This window comes from Pogonomyrmex barbatus, unplaced genomic scaffold (genome assembly GCF_055798465.1).
Source record: "Pogonomyrmex barbatus isolate J1 unplaced genomic scaffold, ASM5579846v1 scaffold9, whole genome shotgun sequence".
Lineage (NCBI taxonomy): Eukaryota > Metazoa > Arthropoda > Insecta > Hymenoptera > Formicidae > Pogonomyrmex > Pogonomyrmex barbatus.
Window position 1 is genome coordinate 6724042 of NW_028297193.1, and position 13368 is coordinate 6737409.

The 13368-nt window shown below is 30.4% G+C and overlaps 1 protein-coding gene across 1 annotated transcript; it reads left to right on the forward strand.

Annotated features, from left to right (window-relative positions):
• Nucleotides 1-1686: 1686 nt before the first annotated feature.
• Nucleotides 1687-12932, forward strand: LOC105431084 (uncharacterized). Its single transcript, XM_011645034.2, has 7 exons — nucleotides 1687-3867; nucleotides 4206-4302; nucleotides 4368-4677; nucleotides 4809-4908; nucleotides 6664-6765; nucleotides 10522-10680; nucleotides 12728-12932. The coding sequence occupies exons 1-7, from the start codon at nucleotides 3574-3576 to the stop codon at nucleotides 12785-12787; spliced, it is 1122 nt and encodes a 373-aa protein (XP_011643336.2). The 5' UTR covers nucleotides 1687-3573; the 3' UTR covers nucleotides 12788-12932.
• The last annotated feature ends 436 nt before the right edge of the window (nucleotides 12933-13368 follow it).

The window sequence follows — 13368 nt, forward strand, 5'->3', positions numbered from 1 at the left end:
GTACTTTTTTATTTAACGGCTATCATTTTGTTCAAAATGAAATTAAAAAAAAAAATCAATCGTTCAAGAACAAGATTAGAGCATATACTAACGAAATCTTTTTGAATTTTTGATTTCATATGCCATCTAATTTCCAGAAATTGTGCTCACCGCAAAACACTTTCAAAAAACATTTTTCACAAGAGTATCTGTTATTTATGGAATTTTCAATATTATATTTTGAAAAAATTTGTATAAGTTGTAAAGTATATGTACTTTTAAATATTATATTACGAGAAAAACTGCGAGAAAAACTCTTTCAATGTTTCTAAAAAAAATTCTTAAAAATTTTTTTTTTTTGGGCTGTGCAACTGCATATAATCCGTTAAGGGGGTCCTGGCGAGCGATGACTGACGAGCGAACTCTGACGAAAACGTTCACACATATGCACATTTAAACATACGTAGATACATTTATGTATACATACATACACTCATACATACATTTCTGTACACACATGATACACATATGAACAAATTTTTGTGATACTCCCTTGATCGTAATTTAAGCCTAATTCTAAGAACTCAACGTTGCTTCTTCATGTAACCTTCTAGTCTAGCAATATCAGTTTTATAGATACAGCTTATAAATCTAGAAATCCTTTTCCACAATTAAAGTTTATGCATTAATACGTGTTTAGCATATGAATTTCGTATCAAGAACGAGAAAAAATTTTACAATTTAGATCTTTTTTACTATTTGGTACCCTAAAATGGCGTCCAAAGCTGTCAAGTCGCGTAAATATTTGCTTTATATAAAACTTTTACAGCCTGTACCTACAAAACTGATTGCTAGACTAGAAGGTTGAAGAAGCAACGTTGAGTTCTTCTTAGAATTAGGCTTAGATACTTATTATGAAAGGAGTATCATAAAAATTTGTTCATGTGTGTACTGAAATGTATGTATGACCATATGTAAACATAAATGTATGTTAAATGCATATGTGTGAACATTTTCGTCGAAGTTCGCTCGTCAGTCCAGCATCCCCTTAAGGTGCATAAAATATTTTATCTTGAATAACTAATTTGCAAAACATTGTCTATTAATATAAATATAAAACTGATTTTATCTGAAAAGCGCGTATTTTTTAGAAATAATAACAGAAATAATAATATGTTCAAATTATGGTTTAACTTCTGTTCAAAAAAGTTATGGAGATTTAAAAGAAATTGCATTGCAGAGTATATACCGCACCAGAACCTTCTTTGCTTGTATAGTAACAATATCAAAATTAGTATTCTTCTTTTTATTGTGTTAAAAAATAGAATATTGCCATTGTTTTACAGTATACTACAAATTGGAAATAATTATAGACAGATGAAAAATAACTTAAATAACAAATATTGAACAAGCACTTATTCAATTTATAGTTGTTTTATTAAATATGAGTTTAAAAATGTTGGAAAGAATATATTATATATAAAAAAAATATGCGCATACATGTATTAAGTAATATATTTATATAATTATAATAATATTTTTAATCCTTCGTAATCTATTCTAAATTTCACAATTTCATCAGTCTACCTGAGTCACTGAAGGACAGTTGCGTTTTTCAAAGAGTTTTTAAGTTTTAAAAAATTTAAAAAAATTCTGGTATGCTCTTTCAACATTATAACAAGAATATAATTGTATAGTTATATGATTTGAAATTTTTTTCATATTTTTTTATATTTTTTTTGTACATATCCATATTTAAGGCAGAATGCATTGTTGCGATAAAATATTTACAATTTATATTTACAATTTTGTTATATTCATATAAATGAAATCCTTGTAGTTTCAAACAATCTAAGATTAGTATTTACAAGAACAAATAATGTAATGGCTGCTTCAAAAAAAGTATAATTATTTGATAATTGTAAAATTAATTTTGGTTTATAGAAAATAGAAAAAAGATAACAGAAAAGTAAAAATCACTTTTTGAAAAAAAATTAATATTTTATTTTAGAAAAGATAAACATAAATATATAAATATATAAATAGTATAAATATATAAATATATAAATACATAAATATATAAATAGTTAATAAGTAGTTTTCCGTTTTACTACTTTTTTATCAAAATGTATCCCATCTTAAATATAGATTTGTTCTAAATTTCTATATTTATTATAAAAATAATTTTTTATTCACATTATATATCAAAATAAAAGCAAAACACGTGATTCACTTATTGTAATAAAAAAATAAAATTTTGCCAGACTACTTGCTTCACTGTACACTAGATTTTGACTTGTCGCTGTATGGAATAACGACTGATGAAACACGGCATCTCTTACCTGATAAGTTTTCACTATTAATAACGTTTTTAGAGAGGGGAGCCTACCCCTTCCCTTTATTGTTTACCGACTAATTCAAATTAAAAAAAAATCATCTAGGTCTTGAAATTTCCAAGTAAACTGACGGTTAATTTAGATTTAATTATAAAATATAAAATCAAAGTTAAATTAATAATAAGATTTAAACAATAAAAGAGATAGTGGACACCTAAAATGTGTAATCATTAAATAAAAATATAAATATTAGATAATAAATTATTAAATATTTTCAGATGATACACCGTGATACATCACTATTTAACTGAATCTTTATTTCATCCATACTACCCTTATTATACTTTGCAGACAATCTCACGAAGGACTGTATTACTTCATTTCACTGTATGCTTTACACGTCATTATAGTGAATTTAATTATTACTAGACAATTACCTAGACATTAGATTGCAACATGTGCGTAGTTTCTGAAAGTGTTGTAAATACGTGGCAATAATGTTCGAGGCATATGATTAATTAAGCGGTCTTTATCCTATACGCTGGAAAATGTAGTCAAAGGCAAGATGTCTAATTAGATATCCGTAAAAAATACTTCTCTATCAATTTTCCGAGTAGCTGATAATAACTGAGATCTTCGAAAGCTTTAATATTGCAAAACTTGAAATTGCAATATTAAAGTATTAACTTCGATCAAATAACTTTAATGTAACATAATATAACACTCAACAAGAATTATGTTCTATAGGTGAACTTTTACACTTTTAAAAAGTGTAAAAGTTTATATAACAGCTGTGCTGTTATATTTGATGCACGTGATTGATTAAAATACTAAATAACTGAATAAATTATTGAAATAATTTTAAATAATTTTAACTTTAATTTTACAATGTTGCAAAAAGCTCTGCAATTTTATTTATGATATCTTTCCCAATAATATAATACAATTATTTAACTGACAATAATTATAAAACCGATAAGTATAGTTTCACGAAAGAATTGTAATTAGTGTTAATTTAATATTAATGATTTTTAATAATGTATCGTACCCCTTGAGAATCAATACACCCTGTACGTCCCAAGTGCAGAATATAACACTGCTGATATTGTATGTACCGCTCATCGTTCGGCGCCTCTCACGATAGTGCTATTATTGCGTCTACTCGCTGGCAAATTATCTCGGTGATATTGCGAGGGTGATTAAAGCTTATATTATGCTAGCTTGAATTTCCGAGTTCACGAGTGTCTCGAATATATCCATGGAGGGTAAGGTAACGTTGGACAAAGTAATCGCCTTTCTGAGAATATACTTGACGTTCGCTTGCTGTTGGCCATTGCCGCCGAGCGCCACGAAGCTCCAAAGACTTCTTCGTAGTGCTCTTCAATATTTCTGTCTCACGAACGCAATAGCAATTGCTATTGCGGCAATATGGACACTCTATAGACATAGCAACGACGTTCTTCTAGTGATGAAGTTAGGATGCCAATTAAGCGCCATCGTACAAATACCATTACAAATGATACTCTTTGCAATGCAGAACAAACGTTTGCAGGTAAGATTTCTATTTATATTATTAAACTAGCGAAAAAGTTAGTATTTCATAACACGATAAAATTTATAATATTTACTACAGAAACTGAATTGTATTTATAAAATAATCCGTAACTTCCATTGGTTCTATCTGTAAGATAAATCGTAAATTCTTTAGATAGACATAAAAATATTTATTATTCCTTCTATGAAACTCTTTACAATTTTAACATCGTAATTTATGATCGCTATATAAAATTATTGCTATAATTCATTAGTCAAGAATAACGTAAAGTATTTTAAAGTATTTTAACATTTTTGTATTTTTATAAAATAATAATACAAGCTTTGATAATACAGTTCATCATTTTGGAAATGGAGAATTATTACCGGCAAGCACAGGAATATGAAAAAGAAATTTTCCAACAATACATTGATAAATGCAAACCATTTTATGGTATGTGTAACATCAACTTTACTTATTAAAACAAAAACTTCTTAATAATAAGTCGATTACTATAGGCAGCATTCTTTGCTGGTTGGCAATGACGGGCATTAGCGTTATAGTAACACCTTTATTTTCATCACAATCGTTTCCATGTGAAGCGGAATATCCGTTTGACGTGCAATACCAACCAATAAAAACTATTATTTATACGCATCATATATTAGCCGCTTATCAAAGTGTGTTACAAGTTAGTACCAATACTTTCCCTGCTCTTCTACTTTGGTTCGTAGCCGCCAGATTCGACATTTTGTCCGTTCAATTTCGCACAGTGACAAATATGAAAGAGCTAATAAAATATACACGCGAACACAATCTATTACTCAGGTACGTAATACAGGTTTAGGAAAAAAAGAATTGAAGAAATATTGGATGATTGATGTTACGATAGTTATAAAAAAAAAAAAACATAATACTGTAATTATAATTTTTTCTAAAAAGCAGATATATATTTACAGGTATGCGAAAGAAGTGACGCGCGCTATTCGTTACGTAGCACTGTTATGCGTGACTTTTAGTACTGGCGCTGTAATATTTGGTTATCTTACTTTTATGAGTGTAAGTATAATGCACTATGCTTACTTTCATATGTGAAAGTATGTATTATTAATTACACGAAAATGTTTTTGTTCTAAAATAACGTCGCAAGACTTTTTTATTCAATGCTTATGAAAAGTAAATTCTTTTTATGAAATTTACTAAAACACTTTGTCTCTTGTTTAATGCAATATATTATATAGGGTATTTCAAAATTGACAATAAATATTTTAATAATTGATTTTTTGTAACATTTTAAGACGAAAATTCTGATATAGAAATGTAACGAGGTACAGTAACAGTTTTTAAATGAGAAAAGTTTAAAGATTATAAATTACAAGGCTAGAAATTTGTGCGCTCGGAAGTACCAAAATAATGTAGAGATCTTTATAAACCGAATATCTTTGACGAAATTTCTTTAATGAAATTTCTTATCGCACAAATTGTACAATAAGAGTTTCATTAAAAACTATACTATTTCTGTTTGTCCAATGAATAATGAATTTGTTATAATAAAATATTTATAATAAAATATTTAAAATCGAAATATTTATATTTAATAGTTTAATAGTATTAAAAATTGATATTGATATGTGTCAAAATGTTATCATTTATCTCATACATATAATAAAATTCTTCGTGTAAAATCCGATAAAAATGTTTTTTTGTCATAGACGTAGAGATTGAATACATGTCATTACATTAGTATATAGAATATAGATATATTATTATTATTATTATTATTTATTTAATTTATAATATATGTTTTTGGTAAAAAGTTTTCCGGGATATCTGATTCGAAACTGACAAAACTGATAATACAAAACTTGTGTGCAGATAGAATGGGTCAAACTGAGCAAAAAAATTTTCTATCATTTTCGCAATTAGTAATAAGTTATTAATTATTAAAAATCGTCAAATGAGCGCATATCTGGCCCTTGGGTCAAATGCAAGTGCACAGCGAGATACGATTGTTCAATATTACATGCATTTGCAGTTATTAAAAGTGCGATGAAATGTTTAGATGTTTTGTTATTTGACATATAGTATTGGACAAAGCATTGAGTCAAAACCATCTTAAAAGATGTAGAAAAGGACAACATAATATATGGGTAGGATTCATATAGATTAACCACCACAAAGTACTTCAAAATTTTATATATAATTTAACATACAAAATACCATACACAAATTTAACACACACACACACACACACACACACACACACACACACACACACACACACACACACACACACACACACACACACACACATACACATTTACCATATGAGATAAATAAATACGGTAGTGAATTTTTTTGACAGCTATCACATGGTACAATATGTCGTTATTGAACAGATATTTTGCGATATTAATTGTGTAATATACAAATAAGTTCTGAAACAGAAATAATTTCTTAATAAAAATGTCATTGTATATTTCTGTGATATTCTCGACGTTGTAAGAGGACCCTCGTGATGGAACTTTTATCACTTGTCATATTACCATGTCTAAGCGGGCGAAATATCAGCTCTGTGATTAGTGAATTTTAATCGCTAATTTAAAAACTATTATAGCGACATTTTCGCATTAGAATTTTCGTCTTAGAATGTTCCAAAGAATCTGCTTTTAAAAGGAAATGCGTTAATTTTGAGACATCCGTGGTGTGTGTGTGTGTGTGTGTGTGTGTGTGCGCGCGCGCGCGCGCGTGTGTGTGTGTGTGTGTGTGTGCTCGATCCGAATGTCATCTTTTTCTGATATTTATGTATAACAGCATCAACCATGGTCAGTGAAATGGACGTTTCTTATGATAGCTTTCTGTGGCTTTGTGGAACTTTATATGTATGCTTGGCCAGCTGACAATGTAATGAGTATGGTTAGTTGTTTATATAATAAATAAAACGCATATATAAAATACATATATGTAATAAAGACAATAATATTTTGACTCTTTTTTAACATATTTTTAAAAAATAAAAGATCAAGAGCATAAAATCAGTATGTGTCAAAAACTTTCGTATATAATTCGTGAAAATAAATACATAAATGTAATATAAGAATCTAATAAACAAAATTAATAAACGAACTTAATAAACAACGTCGTTTCGACCTTATATTAGGTCATCCTCAGTGAGATAAAAATTGAAAATAGTCGAAAAACAAGACTTAAAACATAGTAATCCTAACGATACGCGTTAAAAAAAGAGAAAAAGTTTCGCACATTAATTATCTAAGTATATTCCATAGGTGAAAGATTATGTAAAGCGATATTAAAAGACATGGTTATGTGTTAAAATTGTACAAAGATAAAAGTTACGCAGCATATATGGCGGAGTCATCGATGGTGACAAAAGTCGAAAACACATATCTGTGCCTCGCGGTCCGATAAATTTTTCGTTGAGATCGATATTGCGTCGGAGCATCTGTGCGAGTGTATCGTGGCGAATTTCCAAGTAAAGATACCATGCTTGAACACCATGTGACGTCGCAAATAAAAATTGAAAGTTGGTCCTAAATAGTAAAATACAAAAAACGGGAAAAAAATTAATCAAAGTTGATCAACGATAATCCAAAGATAATCGAACATGGATGGCAATGACGTATTAAAACAGAATGTGATAATAAAGATGACTAGAATTAAAGCAAGCAAAATAAAGTATCTTGGAGACAGTCAATGGCGCAAGTTGAATAATCGGAAATTACAATATGATATAATACAAACGATCGATAAATGTGGCAAAAACATTGAAAGTCTGTGTAGGAATAAGACCGAGACCGACTTTGCACAAAATAAAAACTGAGTAGCATGATAAGGAGGGGATGTAATGTTTGGAGGAAGGGGATTTGTGGGAGGATGGTAAATTGAGGATAGAGAAGTAACAATTAAGTAAAAGATCCGTGTCACTTTGCTTATTCAGGCCATGAGATTGTTTTTTGATATGAATCATTTCCGAAACTATTCTTTTGTTCCAAGAGGGTTCTTTGTTCAAAATTTTAATATTATTCCAATTAAACTCATGACGCGATTCTCTTCCATGGAAATGACCGAAGGAGAATTGTTGCATTTGTTAATATCTCGGAAATCATTAATTCTTGTTTTAAGCAGTCTTTTTGTCCGGCCAACATAAGTCGCATCGCAATCTTTGCAATTAATTTCATATACAACTTCCGGGCATGCCATCGGATCTAGTCTGTGTCTTTGCCAGTTTTGATAAATGTGCTGAGGGAGTTAGTTATTGAATAAGCAAGTTGAAGATTGAATCTATTGGCTGTAGTTGAAAATTTCTCAGATACGTTTTTGACGTAAGGAACTGAGAAGAATGGTTTGCGAGGAGTGTAATTTTCAGAACTATCAATGGTATCCACAACGGAATCAACGTTTGAACTCTGCAATTTTCTATGTGATAAATGTTTAATTCGATTATTGATCGTTGTGAAAATAAATTGCAGAGGGTATGAGTTGTTCAAAAGAATATTAATCGAATTTACCAGATTCTTGGTGTGGAATACAGGATCGAAAAGAAAGACTGTTCTATCGACCATTCCGAAAACACCTCTTTTTGTGAGCTAACGGGTGGTGAGAGTGAAAATTGAAATATCTACCTGAGTTGGTTGCTTTATTGTACAGGTCGAAAATGATCCTTCCTTCTTTAATTATTAGCAAGATATCAAGAAAGCTAATATGGCCATCGTTATCGATCTTCATAATGAATTGTAATCTATCATGATACGAATTGAAATTGTGTAAAATATCCTCAAGATGATTCGGAGGAGAGGCTAATAAAATATCGTCAACATATCTGACGTAGAACGGGAGATCAATGGGTATTCTGGCAATAGCAGCCTCCTCAAGATCTTGCATTAATGTTCGCGATCACAGGTGATAAAGGTGAGCTCATGGGACTACCAAAGATCTGTTTATAAAACGAATTGTTGAATGTAAAAAAAGTTGAATCTAAAATAAGGGAGACAGCTCGAAGAAATTCATTTTGCGGGATATTGGTGTGATTAGATAGGTACTTCTATTTCTTCTTAATACTTTGTACCCACAAGATCTGTTGGGACGTTGGTAAAAAGCGAAATCACATTCAGTAATACCAGCCTATAATTAGAACATAACGACATCCCATTTAGCTTATCAAATGGCGACTGTTACTGATATAACCGAGCGATTTAGGAATACTTTTGAAGATGATGGAATGTAAAAAGGAGGCCAACGGATATAATGGACTATTTATAGAGGAGACAATAATAAAATCTGGTTTGTGGATCTTTGGCAGTCCGTAAACTCTCGGTAGAACATTATCAGAAACCATCAGTCTCCTATACAAATCACCGTCTATAAAACCATTGCTCTTTCAACTTAATAAGAGGGAACGTGTTCCCTCCAGCTGTCAATCTTTTAATGGGATCAAAAGTGATCTTCGTATACGTATTGTTATCAGACAAAGCCCTATCAGTATACTCAATTTTCCATCAACACTGTGACGTTACCCTTGTTTGCTCTAGTGAAAAGTCCGTTCGGATGGTTTTTTATGAATTGCTTCGTGGTCAGCAACCAACTCCTAAGGGAAGCAATATCTAAGTTTACTGGCTGTTTGTAGTGATGTAACTTGTGTAGGATAGGAAACGGAATCGTTTCTTATTCGGTTACACAAATCATCATGGAATTTGAAAATGTTTTTCTCAATGTTTTTGATGAATTAGATAATCATTTTCTCTTTATTATTAAACATAGGAAGATTAAATCTATAAGTGCCCTAATTATAAGAGGAGTGTAATCTCTGTCAGGATTTGAACCTTGCTGAGATTTATGAACCATTCATGAACCGAATTGAAGGAAGATGTAGGAGCGAGCATATCTCGGGGAAATATGAATATTGTGGACTTCGCTGGTAGAGGATGAATCTTTCGGTTCGGAGAGAGAAATCATCACACGTTCAGTAAATGGAGATGACGGAGAGTAACTATCAGGACAAGGCTCAGAAATATTAATAAAATAGAAGACAGGTGCAATATTCTTATTCTTGATCACACAGGTGCTGGAGGTTAACCACGAAACTTTCTTGTCAATCCTATTTCTTTCTTCGTTCCAAAATTTAAATGTGATCTTTTCTTGACAGCTGAAAAACGCAGCCCATATAGCGAAGGACAAATTATCGCATATCGATTTGTATAAATTGAAAATCTTTTGTCTCACGAACTGTAGGTGCTTATAAATATCACGCAATTCGATATTTAGTATTCTCAGCGCAAAGTTGTTAAAAGTTCGTTTTAACTTATCATAAAAAGACTTCTGGAATAAACTGATGTTATTATATTTGACAATGTGGCGTAGATGCTGAGGAATCAAGCCTAAATTGATGCAAGCTTTGAGAAACCGTATCCTAATGTGTAATCTAACATTTAATTTCATAAGGTTGATCCAAGTTTTGAGCGAATTACAAACTTTAAAACAGAAATGTGACCTAATGTGTTCAAAAAAGCCTGTGGTGAAACGCATGTCAATGCTCGCGTGTCTCAAATTAGCAATTTTTGACACATATTGATTTGCGCTTTTATGCTTCTGATTTTTTATTTATAATTTAATAAGCGCCTTTTATTACTAATATTTTTTAAAACTTTTTATTAGAGTAGCAATATAGCTTCCGCCATCTACGAATCATTGTGGTACGATGGCGATCTAACCAGACGAAAGATTTTAATGTATGTCATATTAAGAAGTCAACATCCAGTCACCGTTTCAATTCCATGTGCATTACCAAACTTGTCTATGACCTATTATGCATCGGTAAAAACTTTTATTGTTCTATATAAGGTAGACTGGGGTATTAAAAATAAGTGGCAAGTTAATTGTAACTATATAAGAAATGTTACAAACAAGATATAAAAACATAAAAAAGATAGACACTCATATTAGTTAATGCCATTATAAACTTTTATCTTTTCTTTATATTTTTATGTCTTGCTTATAATATTTTTTATATAGATGTTACAACTCGCCCTTATTACTTTTAGCTCCAGTCTCTTCTACACACCTTTTATTTATTTCAGTCCTGCTACTCGTGTCTGAGCGTAGTAATCTCTCTCTCATATATCTGTGATGCGCACGATGATTATACACATGTATATGGGACCTATAAATTTAATGCCGGTTCCGAACAGCAAATTTTTTAGTAGAGAGAAGCTCATAGCAAAGTTACTCTCGATGATTTGTCATTGCCACAGACGAGGTATTGTTAAAAACGGTCGGCCGTGGATAAATTTTCGTGACTGCTAAGCAAGTCCTAGGATAATTGAAGAATAATGATATTATCGACGTTTGACTAAGGATAATAAAGGGAGGATAACGTTTATTCATTATTGTTATTATGACGGATTTAATTTTAAATTAATAATTCGTAAAAGGAAAATTAAATGCGTCATAATAATAGTAATAAATACGTTATCCTCCCTTTGTTATTCTCAGTCAAAATGGTTGATAATATCATTATTTTTCAATTATCTCCGGACCCGCAGTTATAAAAATTTTCCCATGGCCGACCGTCTTTAACAATACCTCGGTGCCATGTCTTCCGAGAGGAGACGAGCGTAAATATTTTTGGTTCTGCCGGGAATCGAACCAGGAACCTTTAGTAGACCAATGCGTTGTCTCTATGCCACGCTCGCTCTATACATCCACATACCTACAAAATCCATACACCTACATACCCACATACCTACAAATCCACACATCTACCCACATAGAAATACCCACATACTCACATACTCATATACACACAATCACATATCTACATTCTCTCCCTCGTCCCGCTCCCACACATACCCATACACACACACACACACACACACACACACACACACACACACACACACACACACACCCATATCTACACCATCTACATCCATACACACAACTACATATATTCATTCATCTACATTCTCTCCTTTCCCCGTCCACACACACACACACACACACACACACACACACACACACACACACACACACACAGTACCCATATTCACAACCTATACATTCACAATACCCACACACATACACTCACATATCTACACATTCACTCCCCGCCCCCCACATACATACATACACATGCGCGCGCGCCATACGCACCATACATGCACGAATACATATCTACATACCTATATACTCACCATACACATCTATATACTCACCATACATTTGTTTTTATTATATACATCTATATATTTACTATATATATCTATTTTTTGTTATTTTTTTTGGAATTCATTTTTGAATTAAAAATTCAGACTTTTTTTATTTAAGGTTCTTGCTGATTCACTGTAGTCATCTTAAATTATGATGTTAGAAGCGAGAAAAAAAAGGTGAAATTTTTTGCAAAATAAATTAAGACAGAAACGTTTTTCGATAAAATAACCGTTTTCAATAATTGTTTTCATTTGATAGAACAAATTTGTAAAGTATAAGTTCTTCTTTCATATCATTAATCAATAAAAAAATCACATATTTAGAATTGAATTATAACTTTCTTCTTGATTAAGCACAATTTATTTTCTTAGTATGTGATATTTATTGATTGTTGGAGTTTCGGAAAGAAAGGGAAAGTTTTCGGTATAATTTACAAGTTTATTCCATTGAGTGTAAACGTGATTTTGAAAAACATGATTGAAAAATATTTCTATTTTAACTATATTTCTATTTTAACGTATTTTATAAAAATATTTATTATGTATTTTCTTGCTTCTAATGTCATAATTCAAGATGCACTGAATTGGCAGGAGTTTTATTAATCTAATTATTGTTATTACTGTTTTATATTTAAAAAATATTGATTTTTCAGTACATTTCGACAGTTTTTTCATATATGGCATTTGTGCGTATCATTATGGATCAAGAATAGAAAGAAAATAAAAATTAGGATAAAAATGTGCAAATTATATTTTTATTATGAAGTGTCTATTATGTAGAGCTGCAATACTGTAATAAAAATTTGTATTTGTAAGTAAGAATAGAAGACTATATTGATTATATTATGTATATATAAAATTATTAAATTATCAATGGAATTGACAAGTACATAGTATTTATATATATATATATATATATATTTGTAATTATTAATTTTATTTATAATAATTAATATTATAATTTATAATAATTAATACAAATTATATTTTTCTTTCAAATAATTAAAAAAAAAAAAATTAACTAAACATAGATACATATTTCATACACATACGTATGCACGCACATATATAATTGCAATTTCTAAATTATTTTATTCAATAAAATAATGTGTAATTTAACATAAGATAAAATATATAAGGTGTCTTACTCATAATGGTACACCGCTGGTCTGCAGATAGAAGCGGTCAAACTGAATAGAAAAGTATTCCATTTTGTGATTTTGACAATTAGTTAATAATTAATAATTAATAACTTGTCACGTCTAATGTTACGCGCGTTCGCAATTGCTACGAA